The sequence below is a fragment of the Melanostigma gelatinosum genome (assembly GCF_949748355.1).
Source record: "Melanostigma gelatinosum genome assembly, chromosome: 20".
Classification (NCBI taxonomy): domain Eukaryota; kingdom Metazoa; phylum Chordata; class Actinopteri; order Perciformes; family Zoarcidae; genus Melanostigma; species Melanostigma gelatinosum.
In genome coordinates this window covers 3,035,983-3,062,816 of record NC_136653.1, presented here as the reverse complement: position 1 = coordinate 3,062,816, position 26,834 = coordinate 3,035,983, and the positions used below count along the sequence as shown (strand labels likewise).

At 43.4% G+C, this 26,834-nt stretch overlaps 1 protein-coding gene across 1 annotated transcript in view; it reads left to right on the top strand.

The window, feature by feature from the left end:
* The first annotated feature begins 950 nt into the window (after nt 1-950).
* Nucleotides 951-26,834, top strand: part of snx7 (sorting nexin 7) — a 38,872-nt gene continuing 12,988 nt past the window's right edge. Inside the window, exons 1-8 of the mRNA XM_079291570.1 lie at nt 951-1,102; nt 6,267-6,452; nt 6,752-6,862; nt 7,636-7,794; nt 8,456-8,654; nt 9,001-9,200; nt 11,379-11,465; nt 23,753-23,905. Of these exons, the coding sequence (XP_079147696.1) occupies nt 983-1,102; nt 6,267-6,452; nt 6,752-6,862; nt 7,636-7,794; nt 8,456-8,654; nt 9,001-9,200; nt 11,379-11,465; nt 23,753-23,905 (1,215 nt within the window). The 5' untranslated portion in view covers nt 951-982. The remainder of the gene's footprint in view (nt 1,103-6,266; nt 6,453-6,751; nt 6,863-7,635; nt 7,795-8,455; nt 8,655-9,000; nt 9,201-11,378; nt 11,466-23,752; nt 23,906-26,834) is intronic.

Genomic DNA, 26,834 nt, shown 5'->3' with positions numbered 1-26,834 from the left:
CGAACTATGCTCGAGTGCCACAGCTGAATCTTTCCGCTGAACTGACAGAGAGTGACGCTGAGTGACAGAGAGTGACGCTGAGTGACGCTGCGTGCCACAGACTGACGCTGCGTGACACAGACTGACGCGTGCCACAAGAAGGATCTCGGCCCTGCTGGATAACAGACTGCAATGGAAAGCTCACTGTGTTTAACTCACAATTACAGCCTCCACACTGCAGCTGTAGTACAGTTCACCTGTGAGGGCAGTAATTGTGGCCTGCATGGCAGTCTTTCACAAAAATGATTATTTAAAATAACGATTAGGGTTTTTTTTCATTATATTTGAGGCGATGTCACAGTACAGAATATCTCCATCGTGGTTATATTTCCTTTGGTTTGAGTCTTATGGAAAACTAAACGAGCTTTCAGATGTTCCTGCCTGCCAGCTGAATCGTGTGGTGGTGATTTCCGCGTCTGCGCGCTCAACATTTCAGCTGCAGTCAATGCACAGCACTGTACCGGAAGTACCCTGGTTGTCCGCCAAAATAAAAACCTTAACTATTTTTAAACGACTCACTTTACGATCACTCATCGGAATCAATCGGCTGGAATGGCCGATATATGCGTATGTAAAAAAAAAAGGAATTTGACTCCGGTTTGGACAATGGTACAAACGTCCAGAAGGAAACAGAGTCGACAATAAACATGTTACTTAATGTTAAAGTAAAATTAACCATCATGTTTGCTATTCTTTCAGCTAATCCATGTCTGGAACCTTGCAAAGGCTAAGAAGAGGGGACATCTCCTTAATGCTCTTTAAACCATAAAATAGGTTGTTAAAACTTTTTGTGAATGCTGAACCAGTCATTATCCCTCAAGTGATGATAGTGACGGCTTTTATTTTGAAATCAGTTAAAGGAAGTCCTGTTCTCGGGTCGCTGTCGGAGTCTTTCTGCTGCTCTGAAGTTCTAGTGGAAGTTTACCTTTTCCAGTTTTGTCCCATGAGCTGGGTTCATTGTGAACGGTTCGAGAGCGAGATGAGCGGACAGACGGTCCCCGCGGACTTCTCGGGACACATGTTGGACCTGGACGAGGACGACGACCTGGAGGTTTTCAGCAAGGTAAAGAAAAGAACTCCCTGAGAAATGAGGCGAAAGCGTCAGACTCTCTCCAGCTCCCATTGACTTTCTCCCTACGTGGATCCCCGGCACCAACACATCCGCTGTAACTTTAACTTGTAAAGTACCGTAATTATTGTTAGTACGTCTTACTGCAGTCCGGTCACAATGTAGTGACTGACCATATGCTGTCATTTAAAGGGGAAGGAAGCCGAACGTCCTGGATCAGCTGATGAGCTGACCTCCCAACCCGCTGCACTCAGACTCACGTTAACACCAAGTCCGTTCCGGTTTTGAATAATTAGGTGTCTATTTACTTGTTTCAGAACTTTACTCGAGATAAAAAAAGTACTTTAAAAAGCTTTTACTTCTGTACAGCCTCCTCGCTCCAATACAATAATGCACACGAGAAAGTTGCAATTTCTTGCACAACGTATTTCTGAATCATATAACTGGACTTACTCTGCCCGAGCTCCAATGAGAGCGCAACACTGGAGTCAAAGATTGTAACGTTAAATGTTGAAGAAGATGAATCACACAACTTTAAAAACAAATAAGAAAAAAAAGGTAGACATGGTGGGCTATAGGGAGAAGTGCTTTAGTTCATTGATACTTGAACATTTGAACAGCTTTTCTATTGGTTCATAGCACCGTACAATCAACACCAACATGTACACAATCCAACACTTCGATGTACGATGTCCACGAATGACAACGAAAGACATAATGCATTTTAACGGCGACAGCGATGTACTAAATCTACACGTAGAGTATTTACTTCAGAGTGATGTGTGACCTGTGTGAACACGGTACAGCAGCCTTACAATCATTGGAGGCTCAGGGTGAATGTGGCCGTGTTGTCTGTGTTGTCGGGCTTGATTTAGGTCAGACTGAACAAAGGGAGCTCTCAAACAGAACTGCAGCTTCAGTCGACTTAGTTGCAAATCAGCAGCAGTCAGGCTGCGTGATCAGGTGCTCTCTGTGGCCACTTCAGTATGTACACACAACCGTTCTGCCATGAAGTCCACTTGTATGATGCCTCGGTCATGCAGGTGTCAGTTGAAGTCAGTGTTGATCATTGAGGTAGTTGGTGTTGTTGTATGGACTGCATCATGTTCAGATGTGTGTCTAGTAGAGAGGCACTTTCAATTGTATTTACTCAAACCTATTAATAATCACAATATTTGGCAGTTAATAGTTGAAATAGTTGTGTGATCTATTGTGGGCTGTGGCTCAGTGGTAGAGCAGGTCGTCCTTCAATCAGAGGATCGGTAGTTCGATCCCCGGCTCCTGCAGTCCATGTGTCCTTGAGCAGGACACTTAACCCCAGCGGCTCCCGTAGCTGTGCGCTGTGTGGACGTTGTCAGATAGTTCACCACAGAGGCAGCTGGTTATTGTGGCTCCTCGCTGCATGTGGTTTGGGTTAAATAGCTTGTAGTTGTTTCCAGCAGCGTGCTGCCACGTTCTCATTAACACACACACACACACACACTGTGTTTGTTCCTGTACAAAGTGAGAGCTGCAGGGAGTGTGTTTGTATGTACACACACATGCATGGTATAGTACCAAGACACACCTGAGACACACCATAGTTGGACGGTAGTCACCTAAACTATTACCTAAATTTTTCTTCTTATAACTATTTGAAATATTGACCGTGATGATCCATTCCTTCTACACACTCGATGTAACGCCATGCTCAGTATAAGCTCTTTAACACTACATTCATACTACTCATTCATACACTGATGGGAGGGGCTACCATGCCCGTCAGACTATCTAACATTCACACCCCCATGGCACAGCCTGGACAGTGCCTGGCCCAAGGGCACATCGACATGGACTAGAACCGCCCATCTTCTGATTGAGGGACGACCCGCTCTGCCTTCTGAGCCACAGTACGGTACTGTGGAAGAAAATAATGAAAATATAACTCTCTTGACCACATGAAGTCTACAAGTACCATCAAACTCAGATATGTAAGATTATTGGATCATGAAACAAAGGTTGAAATAGCTGTTTAATACTGCTCTCTGCTCATCAAACTGTTTCAAAGAATAAAAGTAAAACTAAAGCACTACGGCATGAGATGGATGCCTGTTAGAACAATCAGATCAAATCAAACATTTGGTTTGAAATGTGGGAGCAGAGCGCGTCCAAACAACACGAACTGTGAAGAATCGAAACGACAACGAGTGCAGCTCATAGTTATGCCCATAGACTGTTCATTGTTATTGTTTATCAGCTGGATCCCCGTTAATCTTCCGGAGGTCCAGAGAAAAGATCAAAGATAATACACACGATACGTGACGTACAGCAAACAGTTAAAACAGTGCAGTCACAACATACAGACTAACTGACAACCAGCCATAAACCAACCTCTACAGTGCTGAGGAGGGATTGTAATCATCTGTCAACTCATATCTCATATTCATGGACTACTGTACTACCTTCATACAAGTCCTGTAAAGAAACAATACACGACTATTGATTTGGCTGCAAAATATTTACTCAAATGAAGATTTTCAAAACTTCCTGTTTCTAAAGCATGAAAAAACCTGCGGCGAGTATAAACCACGCTTTACCACGTGCCTCAAACTGCCTTTTTTTCAATTTTGCAGCGTCTCATTCAGGAAAGCTATTTTCTTTTCCTGCAGTCCCTGTTTGGAGAGAGCTGGACGGAATAGAAAGCAATTCCACATCATCTAGTTAAACGTTCATCTATATTATATCAATCATTTAAAAGATAAGATGTGGAGGGGTTTCTGTCATATACAAAAAAGTTGCCAAAATAGTGACCTTTTCCTAAAATAGACAAAATCGATGTTCCACTGGAGATGTTGCTCCTTAGTATCGGTTGCTTGGAATGATCCTAATCTTACCAGTTTCCCTCCATATCACTGACTCTACAGTACACTGTGTGTGTAGGGACGGACTAAATGGGTATTAATACACTCCTTTCTTCCCCCCCCCCCCCCGGGCATATTCAACCTCAATCATATTCTTTCCCCATACACCATCTGGATAGGTTTGTGAATTTCAGAATGCGCCCACGGGATCCAGATGGCTCCCTCAGTTAGCAGTCAAAGATAAACTTCTAGCCACAGTCTTCTACAATGACAATATGCTCCTTGAAATGTGGGCGTTGTCCTATGTTGTGTGTTTCCACGCAATGAAAGCACATTTTGGATGGAACCGTTAGGCAGGGCTCAACATTTACGTTACTCCAGTAAACTCCAGTGTGCTTGGGCAAGTACAAAATCCATGTGATCGTTCTCAGGGGCCGATACTCAGTAAATCCGGGGTCTTTCCATAAGCACAGTCCTGCTTATAGAGGAGCTAACGGCTAACATCAACGGCGGTTCCATTCAGTTCCATTATGGTGGATCAGCCAGCAGAGGACAGACTTATTATTTAGACACTGCAGCCAACAGGATTTAGAACTCTAATGCCGTGTTCACACCGGTCGCGTTGATTTTTTGACGCGCGTCGAGATTACATACAAAGTCTATGCACAGACGTGATGAGACTGGCGCGCCGCGATTTTGCGATGGCGCGTTGGACGCGGTGGACGCGTTGGACGCCGCAAAATCGCCAACGCGCGAGTTGAAATTTTTCAACTTCAGTGACATAATCGCGTGACGCTGTGGCGCGATAGCCTATCAGCGTTGAGTTGCTCCCCCTGTCATCACTGGCTTCCTGCCGTTGTTGAATCAGGAAATAAATCCTGTAGCCGTCTGTGTTCACCCAGAGCGCTACGATACCTCATATCAACAGAGACCGGACCAAACTATGTGTATACATGTGTGTGTGTGAACCATACGGTACAAACAATGAATAGACGCTGCCGTATTTACGTCTACGTGACGTTATTGAGTGCTGGTGGAGCTGCTACGATGTTAGCATAGCCTAGCACCGATCCATCAGAGCTCCATTGAGAAGACAAGTAACCTACAAATCGGCATCATTACGTAGTTATTTCGGAGTCCCTTTTTGTCGGTTTATTGCCGTTGAATCACAGCCAAATCAGTTTATTTTGTGTCCCTACAGCTGTAGTAAACAGCGACCAGTGGCTTGCTAGACACAGTGAATACAGCTCGATACAATCCACGGAGCTCCTCTGAACAATGTTATGAACCAGACATGACGGCGTTTGGCATTCCGATGTTTGAGGGACTTCCACAACACGTACAAAGCAGCAATTGTCCTTATTCCTTTCACGGTTGACAGCGGAAAGAAATGGCGGCCAGGTGAACGCCTTCCAGTCGATAAACCACGCCCCCTCTCCGGCGCTACGAGATTTTGCGGCGTTTGGTGTGAACACGACCGGCGGCGCGTTGGACGCGATTGTGCAGTGCGTTGAAAAATCAACGCGACCGGTGTGAACGCAGCATTAGGGTTCTCGCTCTGACTGAGGAGGGGAAGCCTACTTATCACCAAAGCACTGTGGAAAGAATGTCACTCGACCGCTCCAGAAGAAGGAAAAAGCTTCACTTGCATTGATTTCCTGCTTTTGCATCTCTTCACCAAACACTTGGTTGGCGCTGACGACAGCCGTTGCTGAAAGACTTTATGTTTTCGGTCCATTCTTGTGTGCACGGTATCTCAGGAATGGCTGACTTTCTTCAAATTTGGCACAAACGTACACTTGCGCTGGTGATAACTGATAATACCGACTGTTATTTGGCCATAACTCGAGAAGTAAAATGCACACAGACATTAATGAGCCCCAGGAACGAATTCTAGTCTTTGAAAGTTTGTAAGATGTAGATCAAGTCTATGATTCCTGAGCTTTTCTTCTTTTTCAACTTGTAATAAAATGTTTTTTTCTTCAAATTTTGCGAACGATGTCCTGACAGAAAGTGCAGAACATCTCTCAATCTAGTTTAAAGGTGCCACATGTGAGCTCTGACCAGAATGTTAGTTTTAAACATTAATACATGAACAACTATTCAAACCAGACTGTGAAGAGGTTCAGACGTGATGTCGAAGATGTGTGGCGTCGCAGTGAACGTACATGCTAACCAGCTAGGTTAGCATGCTCGGCGCACATGGCTTGACATTGCACTTTTTAAGAACAGCGGCCACTTTGGGAAAAGTGACAGAGCTTGTAGAACTCGCATCTGCTAATAACATGACTCACAGTGGCGTCCTCTCATTGGTCCAGAACACATCGCTGGCAGACGGAAGTCCCATGCCCAACTCTCCCAGCTCCATGGTCAACCAGTACCGACTGGAGGAGGAGGAGCAGCAGCAGGATGCCGACGCCCAAGACATCTTCATCACCGTCGATAACCCAGAGAGCCATGTCACTGCCATCGAAACCTTCGTCATGTACAGGGTGGCGACCAAGGTGAGCAGGTCCTGATTTAGCCGCTGTCTCTGCTGGTCTTAGGACGGGGAACCTTCCTTTGGGACCAGAGATGTTTGGGGTTTTCGTCTTCATCTCACGGCTTTTGGCAACAAGAAAGTTTTTTTTAGTTATGACATAATGCAGCGCTGTTACATAATGTGTTGTTACACCCCTTAAACGTTAATTGTTCAAAACATTATTTTTCGTGCATCATTTTACACAAAGCAAGTAAGTAAGGGATACCAGGAATAAAGCTTCATGTTGTCTTGGCACTGATTTGTATCCTCTTCTGTCTCTAGACTACGCGGGGCGAGTTTGACTCCAGTGAGTACGAGGTACGCCGGCGCTACCAGGACTTCCTGTGGCTCCGAAGCAAACTGGAAGAAAACCACCCGACACTCATTGTCCACGTATGTATCAGCACACCACACCTGCTGCTCGACACATCTGCAGGCTGAGATGTTTCAGCTCATTCACCAGGTCACACATTGACATCACCGCCAGCAGCTTTCCAAAGCACTCGGTGGAGTTTGGGGTTTTTGAGGGTATTTCCATCTAGGATTCCTCTGGTTTTTCCAGAAACTTACATATTTCATTTTTGAAATAATGTTTTAAAATAGATACTTCAGACCTATTTGACATTCTTCTGACACACCTGCATAAACATATTGACAATATCCATAAAACAGCATGAACACATTTATTCACACACACCTGCATAAACACATTTATTCACACACACCTGCATAAACACATTTATTCACACACACCTGCATAAACACATTTATTCACACACACCTGCATAAACACATTTATTCACACACACCTGCATGCACACATATATATATATATTCACTCACCTGCATGAAGACATATATACTCACACCTGCATAAGAGTATGTATTCACACACTGCATATGCATTTTTAACACATTAATAAATCTGCTTTTGAAAACAGGCACCTCAGAAAACATTTGAATTTCATGATTAAAGACTCATTTGTGCATAGGCAGCAGAAATGCTTTCCCGGGAGGACACCTTTCCGCTCCCGGCTGCTGCTTTGTGCGTTCGTATCCCATGCACATGCCTGGTTTCTATGTACAAGCTTTGAGATGAATGCAACGCCATATACATGCCACACGTACACAATAGCGCCTGAATCCTTGTCTCGCTGTGTCCTCAGCCGCTGCCGGAGAAGTTTGTGATGAAGGGCATGGTGGAGCGCTTCAACCACGACTTCATCGACACCAGGAGGAAAGCCCTGCACCGCTTCCTCAACAAGATCTCCGTGCATCCCATACTGTCTAACAGCCAGCACTTCAAAGTCTTCCTCACAGCACAGGTCTGTCTCTCTCTCACACACACACATACACACACACACTCTCACGCACACACACTCTCTCACACACACACACACACATACACACACACTCTCTCACACACACACACACTGGAACTCCACTTCCCAAGGATCAAGAAGTTGGTTTTACTGCTAAAGCTTTACTTTGAGTGTAAAATACTCAATGTGTGTGTCGGTGCGGGTTGGAGATGTTGGTTGGTGTATCTTTGATCTTTGGACAGAGCCAGACTAGCTGTTTTCCCCTTGCTTCCAGTCTTTATGCTAAGCTAGGCTAACCACGTCCAGCTCAGTACAACTCTGAACTGATGATATCGATCTTCTCATCTCTCTCAGAAAGAAAACAAGTGTATCAATAAGTAACCGAGCTTGCAGAACGTTTGAGCAAAAGGTATTACTTCCCGCTAAGCTACATAAATATTAGCCATTTGGTTTCTTGGAGCCAAATAGTTGCTGCTCAACAGAAATTCTCTCTTCATTCAGCTTCATTCCCCCAATCAGGCATCTTATTCATGGCCTCTATAGATCGCCTTGTAAGAAATGCATTTAGACCAGTGTGAACCTTTGTGAACTCAGCATTGATGCACAGCTTAATTAAAGCCCTTGTGTGTTTGACCCCCCCCCCCCCCCCCCTCCCACCCGGCAGGAGTTGCTGTCTCACAAGAAACAGGGCCCAGGCTTCCTGAGCAGGATGGGGGAGACGGTGAGGGCCGTGGCTAACTCGGTGCGAGGCCTGAGGAGCCGGCCGGAGGAGTTCACTGTGATGCAGGACTACGTGGAGGACTTCAGCACCAAGATCTGCTCCGTGGACAAAGTCACCCAGAGGATCATCAAGGAACAGAGAGGTACTCCAACAGACACACCGAGGAGTTCATCTCCACCATGTCTGCTCCGTAGAGACTCAGAAATACTGCGTCGGAACCAAGCAGGGCCACATGTCTTGAGGTCGGGGAAAAAAAAGGAATAACGATTAAAACTTAAGATATAAAATGAAAGATTGTACACAGCGGCCGCCAACATCAACATTAAAGTTCCTTGTAGTCGCATTAAGAACAATACACAATACTTTTCAGTTACATGCGCTGGTCAGTTCCCTCTCATATTGGATAAACAAATTCCAAGTTGTGTTTTTTTTAACCGTTGAATCCATCCAGCTGGTTCATGTCTCAACGTCTCCTCTGTTCCCTCCAGAATATTTTGATGAGCTGAAGTTGTACAGTCCCACCTACGCCCAGTGGGCGGAGTCAGAGGAGGAGCTGGCGGCGCCCCTGAATGGCGTGGCCAGCTGCGTGGAGCGGTGCAGTAAGGAATCGGAAGAGCAGATCCAGCATCTGTCTGAAGTCCTCGTCCCCGCTCTGCACGAGTACGTCCTCTGCACTGAGACCCTGAAGGTGAGACCAGGGGCCCGTTGGAGCTCGTTTACTCAAATGTCCGTGGTGAATGGAGATAACGATGAAGCCATCGTCGATGGAGCTCTGATCAACAGGTCAAACAGGAGCACAGCCTCCGTGTAAGTCCATTGGAGCTAGGAGTGTTAATGCATGCCACTGTGGATCATCAACACCTCTTTCGTGAAAGAGCCGGTGTTAAAGTGAACAAAGGAATCATCAAGTTCACACTATTCGATTGGCTTCGTCCACTCATCGTCATTTACCAGACCTCATAAAATCCTTATTAAATATAGTTATCCAGCTGTAACTTGATGCGTGGCAGCGACTGTAGATGAAAATATTCATCAAACAGATAGGACCTCGTCTACTTAGAGGTAGAGATGCCCCGAAAGCTTTTTCTCTGCCCATCATCAATGATCCATATCCACCCGTAACTCTAACTCGAACTCAGTCAGTGTAACCCGTCCAAAATTGCTATTATCGTCTATAGTGATCAAATAATCAAGAAATAAATTATTGTATTTTTTTCGAAATATTTGCTTTGATTCAAAAAGAAAGAAGAAATGTATTTATGTATTATAAGATGTATAAGGCTAGTGCTGGGGAAGTTAAACTGGTCATATTTCCCTCTCGAATGTCTTTTTGATATTTATATGAATGCATCTCCTTTAAACAACTGTATATTTTTAAGTTTTTCACCATAAACTACGTTTTTACAAGACTACATTTGAAAACGTCATGATAGCATTTCAATTGACTTTGCCCAATATGACAGATATTTACTATAACGCTGATCACTGCAACCTCCATTGACGTTAGCCGTTTAGCCAAGGCTATCGGCCAATAACAATGGACAGCCGATCAATCGGGGCATCTCTACTTTTACACCTCTGACTGTACCGACCCAGTGGTGAAGACTCGATTCACTGCATGGACCTTTTTAGGGATCTTACCGGTGTTCTAACCCGATGAACCAGACTCTAGATTCAGTCCCGTGGCTATGGTGTCTAGTGCCAGACACCCTAAACCCTGACCAGGAAGTTAACATGCTGCACTTTGGACTTTGTTTAGTCAAAGCCAGTAACACAGTGGGCCTGCCATTGGAATCAATGTACCAGACTTTATCTCGTCATTTTCAATGATGTTCACAACAAAGTAGTCGACTGAAGGCCTTTAACACACCAGAGGTTTGACGGGTAAACGAGACGAAAATAACATGTTGGTGTTTAGCCATTATGCATGTTACCATGATCATCATCTTAGTTAGCGTGTTAGCACGCTAACAGTAGCTAATAAGCACTGAACAGAAGGTAAAGCTGGGCCTGATGGGAATGTCATTGGTGATGCAGGTTTTTAGTCACAAACCAAAGAGTTTGAAAAATAAACATTTTGACCCGAGGAAGGAAAATGTGCTGATCACCAACGTGATACCAAATCATCCTCAAGAGGGACAACGAATGAAACGTTGCCGATCCATCTTGTGGATGTGATGATACTGTGATTGCAACCGACTGAAACTTCTCCTGTTTGCCATGCGTGTAGGAGAACTGTGGGCACTGATGTGAAAGCCATCTAGAGCCAGTGGTTGGTTTGTCCGTTCTTGGCTACTGTAGAAACGGTGCAACGTGGCGAACTCCGTGAAGAGGCCCTGCTACCTGTGTAGATATGAAGGGCTCATTGTAAGCAAACAGATTCTTAGGTGATTATACACTAAAGAAACTACATATTCCATTTCTGCTAATAGATCCCTCCAACTGCTTCACCTTTAAATGGATAAGTGAAGAGTCAGGGATCACCACAGTCATCAGGACTCTGGGAAACTTTAATAACTACACAAGTTTGAACCAAAGTGGGGGACCAACACACTGACTGACATAACCTTCATCGAGCCATCGGTATGGTGATAAACAGAGTGTGTGATTGACTCAGAGTTGTCTTTCCTCTTTCCAGCTCTGCATGACTGCTTTGCATCATGAACAACACTTGTTGTGTCGCCACGTCTCCTCCAAAGCCACAGTGTTTGTAGTCTGTTATGGGTGTGGTTTGCCTAATCCTTTACATTCATTCCTGGGTTCATCCCATTGGGACTGTTCGCCGTTATCATCCGTTAAGCGTATTCGCAGAACCGCTCTTCAAAGCGCTCACGAGGCTCGTCTGTTGTGTGTGAATCTGTCCTAGGCTGTGATGAGACGGAGAGACAACATCCAGGCCGAGTTTGAAGCCAAGAACGAGGCCCTGGCGTCCAGACGGGCGCACCAAGAAGCGGTAAGTGCAACAACGCATCCACACACACTGACAGACAATCAGGCACTCTCTCTCTCACACACACACACACACACACACACACTCACACACCCCTCCCCTCGCGTCCCTCTGAGCCAAGCGTTTGTGTGTCCCCCAGTCACCTTTCCAGAGATTAGGTGTAATACAGTGAAGCATGGTGTGGGACCTCTCCCGGGGGGGGGGGGGGGGGGGCTCCCTGGGAGGGATTATCTAAATATCCAGGCTCGGCGCTTGGAAGTGGTTCCTCAGCTCTGTGGGAATAAGAGCTGTCAATATTATTTCACACCGTAAGCCCGGCAGTTAATCGCGGCGTAATGAAAATTCCTACATCCTCAGTGGACAGCGACTCGCTTCAAAATGTCAGGAGACAAAGAACGGAGACGGAAAGTTAGGCGAGCAAAGGACAGAGCTATTTTTAGGCACTTTTACTTGAGGCATTTGGATCTGTGAGAACTGTGTGTGTGGGGGGATTTGCAGGTGTGTATCCCCCCTCACCCAGCTGATATCAAAATCCATCTGTGAGGTTTTAATTAAGAAGCAGGACCGAGATTTTCCCCCACAGACTTGTATTGTATTCCTGCTTTAATTAGGTGTGTGTGTGTGTGTGTGTGTGTGTGTGTGTGTGTGTGTGTGTGTGTGTGTGTGTGTGTGTGTGTGTGTGTGTGTGTGTGTGTGTGTGTGTGTGTGTGTGTGTGTGTGTGTGTGTGTGTGTGTGTGTGTGTGAGAGAGAGAGCGCGCTGTTATGCGTATCAGTCTGCGTCTGCCTTTAACACATCTGCACTAATGAGAAGGGAAATGTCAAAGAGATGCCTTTGTCAGAGAGACGACATGGTCACACGCCCAACGAGAGCCAGGAAACACAAAGCGGCTCTCGCTCGGCCTCCATTTCATTTATTTAACGTATAGTTGGGTGGGGAAAATGTTGATTTGAAAGGAATCCGGAAGGCCACCTGTGATAGGGGATAGAAACGGTGTTTCTCATTACGGGGCTCGGGGTGCAGTGTAAGGGGCCTGGGTTGAGTCTGCTTTGTGCTGGATACGTGTGTTCTCAGCGGGCCGTATCACTGCTGCTTCAAAGTTCAAGTTCAAAGTTCAAAGTTCAAAGTTCACTTTATTGTCAAAGTTTCCACATGTGTTATGCATACAGAAAATTCGAAATGCCGTTTCTCGCAGTCCCACAGTGTAATATAGACATGAACATATAACATATAATAGAATAAAATAGAATAAAGTTAAGAACATAAGGGCCTAGATAAAGGATTAAACAAGTAGCAGCAGAGAATAAAAAGTGACTGGTGCTGATAAAAAGTGACTGGTGCTGATAAAAAGTGACTGGTGCTGGATGAGGGAAGGGGTGTGAGGGGGAGTAGATGTCCTGGTATGTTACACGCTGCTGTATCGACGGGATCACTTCCATCAGGGAGGGTGGCACTGATACCATAGATGTTGGACGACATGTGTTATGAAAAGAAGAAAATACATTTTAACATGTGCCTGCATGTGAACACGCTCTAAACATGCTCATATATTGGACCAAAACAAATGTCTTCAACGTTTTCTAGCCTTTATTTGTTGTAAAGTTTGGACGAATCTGCAGAAAGGTCGCAAGAAATCTATACATGTTGATCATTAGGCGTTATTTGAAGTCATGAAAAGTATCTTTCTTCTATGAATATGAAGCATGTGTATGGACATTTACCCTTTTTGTGACTGTTAACACTTGCACCGCCAGCATTTAGCCCCTGCAGTGTGTCATTTCATTGTTTTAGTTCACGAGCTCATCAATGAAATACCTGTTTGATGAAGTTAGCAGAACTAAACCGATCACAGACCAGGATCAGCATCGATTCATGCTACAATGCTAAAATACACCGACACTAATACATAACTTGTAGCCTCATTTATTGTTGCCTTCAGGTCAAAGTATGTTGTACACGACATAAGACAGAGAAACAATAGGTAATAATTAATTAATAATTGAATTGTCTGGTTTTTTTTTATTGAAAGACACGAGACAATATTAAGACAATACATAGACATAACAAGATAAAAGCCAGCAAATATCATATAGTCAGTGTGTGTGTGTGAGAATGTCCTTGAGCCTTTTGAGATGGAGGAAAAACAAATATATAATAATAATAATTTAAAAAACCAAACCGAAAAAATGAAAAACAGGTAAGTATGTGTGCATATGGATGTTCATGTATGCATGTACGTGGGTTTCAATTGGTTGTCCGGCAAATCAACAGTAAAAAAATACACAAAATATATATATATATATACCAGTGGTGTACAGTAACGAAGTAGAAATACTTCGTTACTGTACTGAAGTCGTTTTTTTGGGTATCTGTACTTTACTTTACTACTTATATTTCTGTTGACTTTTACTTTTACTTCACTACATTTTGCAAAGAAAACTGATACTTTTACTCCGATACATTTCCCCTGAAACCTTCGTTACTCGCTACAAAATCAAATCTATCTTCAGAAACAAAATGAATCATGAGAGCAGCGTCGGGGACTGTGGTGGAAGACAGACTGCAAGCCAGCAGGTTTGGTGAATCAGTGGTCCGAGCAGCAAGTTAAATCATTGGTTAATCACGTTAATGCACAATTGCAAACAAGTGCTCTCAAAGCCGCGGTGTTTTGATTCCCAGTGATGCCCAGGATGCTACATGCTATAAGCTAGCGGGCGACTACCTGAGTAGAATGCCACTCTACGATGACTGATTTCATGATGGAAGCAGAAATGGAGGCACCTGCTACTCCCGCAACAAACGACGGTGGTGACGAAGACCAACACCAGTGGATCGCTAGCGAGTTAGTGAGCTGAGGAAGTGTTGACAGTTGTGCAGCACTAGTTGGCTAACGTTAGCTGTAGCTATATACACGGATTGACAGGAGCCGCGAGAGCGCAGCATTCGGGGAATTCTTCGCAGCTGTGTGCAAGCTGTCTGTGACGCTGAACACACCTCTACCTGCCTCAGCGGTCTGTGAAAGACTATTTAGCATCGCAGGACTAGTCTTCAGCCCAAGAAGAGCGAGACTGAATTCTCGCAATTTTGAAAACCAACTTCTTTTGAAGATGAACAGGACATGTTTCGGTTCCAAGTAATGACTGTGTTGCTGCTTTAGTATTGATCATGTTTTGATATTTGAGTCATGTTGTGGATGATCAGATGGAGTTATGATGGTAGCAGTCGCCCAATTACAGATTCAGCTTGAGCAAAACCTTTGTCTATTGCAGGGGTGTCAAACTCATTTTCACTCTGGGGCCACATCAGCATCACGGTCGCCCTCAAAGGGCCGGTTGTAAATGTAAGACGGTGTAAATGTAACTACGGTACTCCTAACATAGTTAGTTTAGTTTCCCGGGATATCTGTGACTTCCACAACACGTACTTCCAGTTGTGTGATTTCTCCTCCGCCATTGTTTCCTGTTGCTGGTGCAAAATGCATTCTGGGATATTTGGCTGTCCCAAGTACAGACAAGTCACCTCCGATGCATCCCGGGTAAAATGGGCAGAGCGAGCCACATCCGGGCATTAGGGCCGTGCTTGGCTCGATGTGAACTTTGAATTGGAACAGTACTTTGGCTGAGACTGATGACGTTTCAGTACAGAGAAGTACGCATGTTGAGAAACTTGTTGGAAATCCTCTTTATGGGCTGTTGCATCTCCTGTCCACCTGTTGTGATCGTTTTAATGTCGGCACACAGACAACATGCCATCTCATCACTTCGACTTTCTATCTCATAATTTCGACCATGGGGATATTTTTATTTTCACATCTAACTTTAAATTTTTGTAAAAAAAAAAAAAAGAAAAATTATTATTTATTTTTTTTTGCTGGTGGATTCGTGGGCCACATAAAATGACGTGGTGGGCCGGGTCCGGCCCGCGGGCCGTATGTTTGACACCCCTGGTCTATTGTGTTCAAATCAGGCCCACAGGAGTTTACAAGGCAGGCGTCCTTTCTCTAAACACTGACCTGATGCATCAAGTGGATATGTTTTGCTGAACATAATATTATGCATTTGTCCTCTACATCCTCTAGTCCAGGGATTCCCAAAGTGGGGTGCGCGCACCCCTGGGGGTGCGCGAGCTGCCTCTAGGGGGTGCGCGAGAGGAAAAATGTAATGGCGGTGCAGTCCTGTCTCCTAAAAATTACGTTCCCCCAAAACTAAAATGCATTCTCAATTATGTTTTACCACGAACGTATTTTCTCCCTGATTACGTTTGTGTTTGACGTATTAAACACGTTTCTCATCAACATATCTTTGCCATACTCTAGTCTTTATGATGTTTCTGTGATCTGCCTCGCCTCTACCCCGCCACCCACGAGTTGTTGACCCGCGGCCTGTTCCGAGGGCTGAAGACCTGACGATCGGGTGCCTCACGGCGGGGACGGCTGGAGACCTCGCGTCCCGGCGCCAACGAGTGAGCGCCCGCCACTCGGACCATAAATACCAAGTCCCGGATTTCACCCGGGGGACATTCTGGAGGTATTGTGACCGGGTGATGTGCCTCGTTGCTGGGGAGGTATGAGCCGAGAGTGGCGGGGTGTTATGGAGGTATATATTACAACTCTGTGTTGTTCCCGTGCGTGGATGAGCGCATTTCTGCCGGAGACAGGCGGCGTGTTGTGGTAGTATTCTGACCACGTAATAGGGAGAAGGAGAGGCGGTGGTGGAGAGGGAAAAATGTTAAAGAGATGGTGGAATGTATGATTGGAGAGAGAGAAGCGAACAAGTTGGACGTGATCCCGGTGTCCAACAACGTGGAGCCGGTCGGGATGTAGAAGGGGGTGCGTGGCCTAAAAAGTTTGGGAACCGCTGCTCTAGTCTAATGAGCATACTTATAAACGCACTGTCACAACTCCTTCATAGTGTCATATTGCTTTTCGGAGAATTATGATGATAAGTTCATAGTAGATGCAAAAGTATACTTATGTACAATATATTATGTTGAACATTGTTGCTCCTGGATGGATCGCAGCCAACCCAATTATGTTCAACACAGCTCCATGTCCTTGGTCATGATGCCACAGCACTTAAAAGAATAAACTTCATCATTCTCAGAATTCTGACCTTTTGCTTTTTTATTAACAGCATTTACTTGTACTTTTACTTTCAATGAACAGGTTATGATGTTCATTTAATGTTCAGGTTATGATGTTCATTTAATGTTCAGGTTGTGATGTACATTTAATATCAGAAAATGACTTTTGATACTTAAGTACTTTTGTACTTAAGTACAATAAATATCAGATACTTTAAGACTTTTACTCAAGTAGTATTCTAATAGGTGACTTTTTACTTTTACTTGAGTAGTTTTCCAGTAAGGTATCTTTACTTTTACTCAAGTATGGCTTTTGAGTACTTTATACACCACTGATATATACTATACATGTTTCAACATTAATAGAATGGGTGGTGTCACGTTTGCAGAAACATAGTGAGGGATGACCAGGTGGAATGGTGTTCTGTTGTATTGTATATGATGGATGAGGTTAGATTTTCCATTGAAATATATTCGATCATTAAGTTTCTCCAGTGTGCGATGTGTGTGTTATTCCTTGATTTCCAGTTGATGAGGATAGTTTTCTTGCCGATAGTTTGGGCCACAAGGAGTAATTTGTGGTTTGTTTTACTCAGATGTATTGTTGAGATGTCTCCTAGTAAGCACAGTGAAGGGGATAAAGGGACGAGGCAGCCCAGGAAGACAGAGAGTGACTCACTTATTTCTTCCCAAAAGTGATGAACTGGTGTGCAGTGCCAGGTGGCGTGAACAAAGCTAGCCGGGCTGCTTTGAGTGCAATGTGACAGATATCTGACGTGAATCCCATTTGAAACATTTTTTGCCCGGTGTAATGAATTCTGTGAAGTATTTTATACTGGATTAGTTGTAAATTGGGATTTTTAGTCATGAAGTCGATGTTATTGAAGATTTGGTTCCAGAAATCAGCATCAGGAGTGATGGACAGGTCTGATTCCCATTTTCTTGATGGTATGGATGATGTTTTGTCAGACTGTGATATTACTCTACATATTTTTGAGATGAACTTTTTTGAAGAGGGGATATTAATTAATTCTGAATGTTGTTAAGTTTGGATTGAACGGATGATTTGAGTTGCAGATATTCCAAAAATGTATTGCTCCTGATGCCGTACTTCTGAACCAAGTGAGGGAATGAAACCATGGTGTTATTATTGAAGATGTGTTTCAGATGAGTGATGCCTTTAGCGGACCATGTGTCGAGATTTAGAAGTGTCTTATGACTTAGAAAATCAGGATTGTTCCATATGGGAGTAAAATTTGAAGGTGCAAAAGTGATGTTAGTGATTTTGTGGAATTTCCACCAGGCTGTCAGAGTTTCTTCTGTTGTTAGTATGTTGAAACAAGGATGGCGTTTGATAGATTGGCTTAAAAATGGTGAGTCAGAAATCTGAATGTCCTTACAAACTGACTGTTCTGTATCTAACCATGTGTTGTCTGATTGGCTGGGGTGGATCCATTTAAGAATGTACTGAAGTTTATTTGCTAGAGAGTAGTGAAGAAAATGTGGAGCTTCAAGTCCTCCTCGTGTTTTTGGTTTTTGTAGAGTGGCCAGTTTAATTCTTGGTGTTTTTTCTGCAACCAGTTTGTTGTAATGATGAGTAATTGATTAAATTAAACAGTCTGCGTGTGTTAGTGGATGAATGTCTACCTTTGATAAAGCCGGTTTGATCTGGATGAATTATGGATGGAGTGACTTTGTCTAATCTGTGAGTTAATGCCTTAGTGATGATTTTAATAGCTACATTGAGAAGAGAAATGGGACATGTCTGTTTGATTGAAAGTGTATTCCTGTGTGTCGGGTTCGGGTCGGTGCTCCTTGTCCTGAAGCACAAGAGTATAGAGCATCGCTTCTTGCTCTTCTGTCCCTGGCATGTGATACGGATCATACGTTTTCTCACGTGACCCACAAATAACTGAGCGGATCGTATATTTAGAAGTGGTCCATAAAAGCAGCGTGGCTGCAGCGCTATCAGCACAGTTTGTGGCGTCTATTCAGTCATAACTGGGAGGCATATTCTATGACTGAGCTGTCATGTGACGCCTGTTGATTATCGTCACTGTGTGGGGTAACACTGCTGTCAGATCTGCTCGACAGACTGTAGTCAGACTCTTCTGACCAGTAGAATCCTTCTCAACTCCCAACAGCACAGAACTGAATTCCTGCCTTCTGTAAACATTATCTTGACCTTTTTATTAGAAATAAAATAGGGAGCCTTTTCTGTGAATCTACCAAAGATGGACTGAGTCTACACACAACACAGCCAGGAGGGGGCAGTGTTGCTCTGAAGTAGCAGCACAGTCTGAGGAACCAGGTGTGTTTCACCAAGGCACATTCAGTTACCTTTACTGGTTTAGATCAATTAAATTAGATTAGATTAAAATAAAATATAAATTAAATTAGATGGGATTAGATTAAATTAGATTAGATTTGATCTGATAACCCCAAAATCACAAATTTGCCTCAGAGGGCTAAATTCACAAATGTCACCATTAGACAATGAGTCGTTTGCATATTTAAACATAACTTCCAGAAGTTTCATGGTGGTATCTATCTGGTGACAGCCGGTGCTCTATACACCTGCAGGCTCTTCCCTAAAGACACCGATGTGTCTGTAAGAAGGCAAAAGTCAAATACGGTCCTTTCTCTGCAGGTGTAACTGTGACCCAGCTGAGTAAATCAACTTGGTAAATTGACTACTTCATGTTCATATAGGCCAAAAAAGAAACCGGAGACAATAAGTGAAGTGGACTTGTGTAGAGGGAGACCTTATTCCGACACAGCCGGTCAAATCCCTCATAAACCTTTATTTGCAATAAGGCTCATTTGCATAGAAAGAGGCAGATGTTGTGCGTAATGTGCATATTACCGGATTTATATACGTGCAAATAGGACAGGAACACATCGCGCTATTTAACGTTGTTTCTTTTCGTCGTATGCGTGCAGGTTCAGCGTCTGCAAAGGCCCCTCAGTGTAACCTGAAGGCATTTCTACTGTACTGTCAGATTATACAGTCTCTACACTGTTAGATCCTGGGGTACTTCTGGCCCGATACGGGGCTACTTACTGACTCAGCTCTCTATTAAAAGATTGGCGAGCTGGTGTTCTTTCGAGGAACTCGCCTGGCTCCGCTAACTACCGTTATTCCTTCCTCTGGTAAGCATGCACTCGGCTGAGAGGCCGCCCTAGCCCCAGGCGCTCCTACCTGTCACGTCAGTTATGGTAGCCTCCTCTTTTGGATCCGTGCTCTTGGTAAATTGCCAGGTTTGGTTTTAACGGCTTGGATTACTTATAAAGCCGTAAGGGATTGTTAAGTGGATATTAGGATAACCATTCAGAACTCAGTTGTTAGACATACATAGATTTAACTTTTTACTATCACAAGGAACATTTACTACGTAAGCAAAATGAATGCAATTGAGAATTTTACTTTAAATGCAGGTTAGATATTTATTGCAAAATATATTTAACAAGGGCAAAGCTTCAGCTCACATAAAATAATAATACTACACATGATTTCTTACTTTCAATTCTTTGGTTATACTCATGGTTAGAGGTTGGAGCTGGCTTTGGGTGCGGTGAAAAGGTCTTTGATCTTGTTAAAGTTGAGCAGGGAGGATAGGTGGTTCTTCGTCTTTCAATCTCTGCTCATCGACGGGCCGTCTTCTTCTTTCGTCTTTTCTCGTCTTTCTTCTTTCATCTTTCCGTCTTTCTTTTCTTTGTTCACAAAGGGCCGTCTTCTTCTTTCGTCTTTCCTTCTTTCTTTTCTTCATTCTTTGTTCACAAAGGGCAGTCTTCTTCTTTCATCTTTTCTCGTCTTTCTTCCTTCTCACTTGGATTTCCCCTCTTGGTTGGATCGTACTTCTTGGTTGGTTTTCGGTCTTGCTTCTGTCGTCTTCTTTCTTTGCTTCATCCTTGAGCAGAGACGAAGTCCACCGCTGCGTCTGTAGAGCGAAGACCAGGGTCCTCTCAGGTGGAGCACTCGAATGGCTCTTACGACGTTATCCTCTCGTCTGTTAGCGTGTCACTTCTTTTATAACACCTTTGGGTTATCTTGACCCCCCTCCCCTTCTCACTCGGCACCTGATCCATTGCTCATCATAATGTGTGTGCGCTTGTGCTGTGGACGTGTGGAAATCACCTTGCCTTCCGTTAGGCCTGATTTTGCAATCCCAACGTCTCTGCATTCTTACACACACACATTTCTAACTCAGACTGGTTATCTTAATCACAGTTACAATTGTTATAATCAGTTACAGTTGTTATAATCAGTTACAGTTGTTATAATCAGTTACAGTTGTTATAATCAGTTACAGTTGTTATAATCAGTTACAGTTGTTATCAGTTACAGTTGTTATAATCAGTTACAGTTGTTATAATCAGTTACAGTTGTTATAATCAGTTACAGTTGTTATCAGTTACAGTTGTTATAATCAGTTACAGTTGTTATAATCAGTTACAGTTGTTATCAGTTACAGTTGTTATCAGTTACAGTTGTTATCAGTTACAGTTGTTATCAGTTACAGTTGTTATAATCAGTTACAGTTGTTATCAGTTACAGTTGTTATCAGTTACAGTTGTTATAATCAGTTACAGTTGTTATAATCAGTTACAGTTGTTATCAGTTACAGTTGTTATCAGTTACAGTTGTTATCAGTTACAGTTGTTATCAGTTAGTTGTTATAATCAGTTACAGTTGTTATAATCAGTTACAGTTGTTATAAGTTACAGTTGTTATCAGTTACAGTTGTTATCAGTTACAGTTGTTATCAGTTACAGTTGTTATAATCAGTTACAGTTGTTAATCGCTTTATTCAGCACACGCTTGCTTTTAAAATAATTATTCGATTTCCTCTTCTTCTCTCTCTGCAGCAGTTATTTCCACATCCTTTCGGGCCTGCACCCAGCTCACTTCCTCTTTTCTCACGCACACACATTTCTAACTCAGATTGGTTATCATCATCACGGTTACAGTTGTTATAATCAGTTACAGTTGTTAATCGCTTTATTTCGCACACGCTTGCTTATAAAATAATCATTGATTTCATCCTTCCTCATTATTATGCTTTTTTTCCTCATTCTTTATTTTCTTCTCTTCTCAACGGCCGATATTTCCACATCCCTCAATCTCAACTCTTTTTGACAACTAAGCATTGCTTCAGAGCTGAAGCTCTCATGTTACTACTGGAAACCACACACACACACACACACACAGACAGACAGATGCCATCTCTTCAGAGATCGATAGCTGGATCGATATCACTACAGTAACAAGCAGGCCACTGAGGTCTCCACAGTTTACACAAGTGTGTGAGTGTGTGTGTGTGTGTGTCTGTGTGTGCTCGCCCATGTTCAGCATGCATTGTTTATTGAAGTTGAGTAAATGCTATTGTCAGTCTAAATGTCAGACTGCTAATCCCTGCTGAGGCTCTGTGAATGCTGCTGCGTGATAACATCCTGAGGAGAGCTAATAGCATGTGTACTTTAGGGTCTTCATACAGTCTCGGGTACATACTGCTCATTTATTGATGCTGACATACACCTAATAGTTATTACCACATAATTACGAATAACTCTTTTTTTACTGTGAGGCTAACTGGAGCCAAGGCAGCTTGATAAAGTGGGTGTTTGTTCGGCGTCTCCAGTAATTCTCCATTGGTTATCTTATTCTGCTCTAATGGTCTGTGGGCCACAAACCTATGAGCCATTACAATAAAACACAAAGTCCATCTTATTCGACTGCAGTGTACCAACGTTATGCATCGAGGAGGAAAACTACACTAAAGGAAAAACACTCTTTTATTCAAATGTTAGCAAGATTGCCAAAGTACATTTTCATCCATTTAGACTCATCAGAGAATGCTTATTGTTCCATGCTGCAAATTGTTGTATGCATTCCACATTCCTTTCACATTAACGTTATTGTGTAACTATTTAGTCGCAGCAAGACAAGCTGTATACACATCATTGACATATTAAAGCCTTACAATGTTGACGCACTGTAAACTAGACTAAGACTACATGGACTGTATGTAAGAAGTGCACGTGGTGACCGTCATTGGTTTGTGGACCGTTTCTGTTCCTTGAGTTCAGCATTTTGGCTGTTGCCATCTTGGTTTTTTGGAGCCAGAAGTGACGTATTGTGATGAGATGGTGGCGCTTGGGCGGAGCGAGGCCCGCTAAGCTCCGTTAGCAAGCTGCATCCGTAGGTCACATTAACTGTGATGGTGATCGGGATGCTCATTATTGCCAATGAAAACATGCTAAAAAGAAGAAAGACCGACCAGAAAAAACAGCTGACTTCTGTGACAACGGAACTCTGAACAAAGCCGTAGCAGCAAGAACATTTGCTCTCACTTTGTTGTCCCGGTTTATTTGTCAGATTTGGCATCAGAGCAAGAGGCCAACTCGGCAACATTCTTAAAGGCTTAATGTAAAGTCATGAATAAATGAATAGAACCCAAAATACAGATTGACAGAGGAAACTATACTAAATATTCTACCTTGAAGGCCATAATGGCCATAATGGCCATAATTGAAGTGTGTGTGAAGTTTGCATTTAGTCTTTTCTTGTCTTTTTTTTTGCCTTATCAGAAAGCTGATGGTGGAGACGGATAGGAAAGGGTAATGACTTGCAGCCATAGACTGTACATAAGAAGTGGACGTAGTGGCAATTTAGCCGACGCCATCTTGGAATACGGCTGTTGCATGTTGTTTTTTTGGCAACCAATGAACGTAAGTTACCATATTTTGAACGCGGAGGAGTGACACAGTGGCGCCGGATAAAGCTCTGGTAGCGGCAGCGACCTGTCAATCACAGTAAGCCCGCCCTAAAGCATCCCCTGCTTTATGGTCCCTTTCACTCTAAATGGACCATAAGTTACTAAATGAACATCATGCTGTATTGAAGAAGACTTGCAACTGGAGATTGAGACCATAAACTCATGTTTACAATGTTTACTGATGTAATAAATCAAGAGAGAAGTAGTAATTTTATCATAGACTTCTATACAAACCCTTAAACTTGGACTCAATAGCTAACAGACGGAAGTTTGACCAGCAAAACAATCAATTGCTTTCCCATTTCTGAATAACCGACAATATACTCTGTTTATTCTGGTAACATTATTTTGACTAAACAGATAATGTATGTGTTAGACTGTGACGTTTGTTCTCTAAAGTGTTCAGTTTTGTGGTTCATGTGTTTCACAGCTGCAGGACGAGGTGGATGGACTGGCGGACCGCGTGGCGCTGTCCAACAACGCCTTGAAGGGAGACTGGTCCCGCTGGCAGAACGGCATGAGATCTGACCTCAAATCAGCCTTCCTAGCCACCGCTGAGAAGAACGTGGATTACTATGAGCAGGTGAGCTGGAGATGGAGACCGGAGAAAACGGTTTGTAGATGGAATCACACTGGAAAACTCTGCTCTAAAACTTAAGGGGAAATAATTCAGGGTAGACAAGGCTTAATGAAGCCAGGAGTCTATTGATTTGGCACACGAGCTGTTAGGATGGGCTCCATCTGGAGCTAATTCCTAATTATAGAAGCCCATCATCAGTCTTCACACATCTATGGAATGGTTTCTTATGAATGGGGGAAGAAAGGTGACTCATCAGCGTGGAGTGTTGGAGGTGCTAGAAGACTGTGTGGTACACAGCGTCTACGTTGACAGTGATGAGTAATGCTGTGTTTCACTCAAAGTCGGACCTCGGAATTTCCCAGTTGAAATTTCCAACTTTGAACCTCCAAACGTTTCAGGTGCATGACGCCAAACGTAAACCAAAAGCACGTGGCTGACCATGGCAAAGTGCACACACAAGTGACATCTCAGCGGTTGCAGCCTCCTTGCATATATCAACGGAACAGAGGAGGAGAAATGACACATGAATCAATTTACATTCAGAACATAGACTGTCTGTTAAAAGTTGAAGTCGTCGTCGGTACGTCACTCATTGGTTTGTGGACTGCTGTGAAGCCTCGATCGGCGATTTGACCGTCGCCATCTTAGATTACTGCCGTCGCCATCTTGGCTTTCTTGCAACCAGTGAACGCAAGGGACCATATTTGGACTGCAGAGGAGTGATGTAGAGAAACCGTATATGGCTCTGGTAGAGACCCGTCAATCACTGTGTAGCCCCGCCGTAAAGCATCCCCTGCTTTATGCCTATTCTTCTCTAAATGGACCATCATTTACTCAACTTCATGCTGTATTGAAGAAGACTTGAAACTAGCAACTTGTGTTTAAAATGTTTACTGAAGGTAATAAATCAAGTCAGAAGTAGAGTCTCATAGACCGATACAATCTCACTTCTTTTTTCAACCAGACGGCCATTAGAGAGAATGCAGGTTTAAGACTTCAGACTATTGGCTTCACTCGTCCGGACTGGAGGTGCAGCCTGGTACAAAACAGGTTTCTGATTTGATTATTGGTAATCTATTGGCCTCTGTCAGGCCTACCAATGGCCTTAGATGCTTGTTTACAAAAGGAGATGCACTTATGCCTTCTGGTGGATATGGATATGTTTGAGTTCAGAGTTGTTGTCCTTTCATGTGGGCAATCACTTCCCCCTGTTCACCGCTCCCTCTTTTCAGTGGAGTGGCGCTCATTCACCCACTCAATCCTAATATACTATCCCTATAGTGTTCAGTAATTTAATATACTCGTGTAATTTGTGATTGTCATTGTATTGTTTTAGTTTGTTCAAGATTTGAACTCAAAGTCCACATCCTAGCTTTCCACCACATCTCATGGTCATCATCAGCTGGGGCGGTTTGCTCTGCTGTCATGGAGATGAGTTTGTTCTCATGGAGTTCACATCCAGCACCAAAGATCATGTTTGAACAGAGGCATGAAAGACCACCCGTTAATATGGTCACATGATGACAGCTAAGCCAACGCCGTCTGCTGATGAAGACCATGAGATGCAGCCCCAGAATAAGCTGCAAAGTGGACTTTGAGCAGAAGTTTGTCGAATTCTGAGAGCAAGTTGTGCTATTTCTCTGTAAACGTGTTTTTGATTGAACACTGACTGCTGGTTTTATTGGGAATCAGCACAAAATAACGGAACCAAAAACCTTCCTGGTTTCAATCTCAGAGGGAGAGGATTTACCTGAGAGAAGAGGATGGATGCATACATAGTGGAACAGGAAACAAATGTGGAAGGGACAATCCGATATCCAGATTAAGGAGCAGGCAGCCCGGCAGACACAGTGAGGGAATTAAGATGTAGAAAAAGAACAATGGAGCTAGATGGAGAGCATTACAGCAGGAGGAGAATGAGACAATGAAGCTGTTACGGTACTCATCATTTACTCTTTTTTTAGGTTTTGTTAGTCACGCTGGGGTCTCAGAATGCAGCGAGGACATAAATATGCTTCTGTTTGATGTGTTCTGGTGGTGAAGGCTGGAGCTCTGCCAGCAGAGGGTAGCGGCGCTTTACGTTTTATTCCTCCTCAGACAGCCGGCCTGAAAAAAGGGTTGCCAGCTTTGTACAACATTGTAATTCCTGGGAAAGCTGTTAAAGGACTTTTCAAATCTGCTGATTATGAAAAACGCTAATTAGACATGTGTTAATGTCTCACTTTGTCCCAGAGCCCAAAGTAACATATTTTTTCGACCAACCGTCAAAAACCCAAACACATTGACCCAAAACAATCCTTGGAAAATCCACATTGACTTGGTGTTTCACCTCCTCAAACATCAACATTTAAGATGAACAGTTGGAGCTGAATGTGAATCTGAAATGGCAAAATCTAAATGACATTTTGGATGAAAGTGTGCTTGAAGAAATGTTTTACCCACTTTGTTGTGAAAGAAATTGACTGGCCTGCACAGTGAACTGACCACAACCATATCCAACCCCTTTGTGATGAACTTCGTGTCTGGAATGTTCAGGTGTCTACTTATACCTTGTGTGACTGACCGTGTACTCTTGGCCATGTCGTGTAAAACAGACATGTTTTGTATCTACTTTGATTCCGTGAGAGGCCAAAATAGAAGCGTTTTCGTTCAGGCAGCCTTTCTTGTTTCAGGGTTTCTAGTGCTGGTAATGCATCAGAACATAATGGCATTTGGGTAGACTTAATAATAATTTTGTGTGCGTGTGTGTGTCTGTCCTTGCCCCCAGCAAGCAAACTGGTGTGTGTGCGCACATGTCCGACTGTGCATGTGAAAATGCGTATATAGAAGCAGCCAGAAGGGCTCTTGGCTTCTGAATGTGAAAGCCTGTCAAATACAGGCAAAAGCATTTTGTTAGAAACTGAGCTTTGTATCATTGCCTGTGCCTGATCTA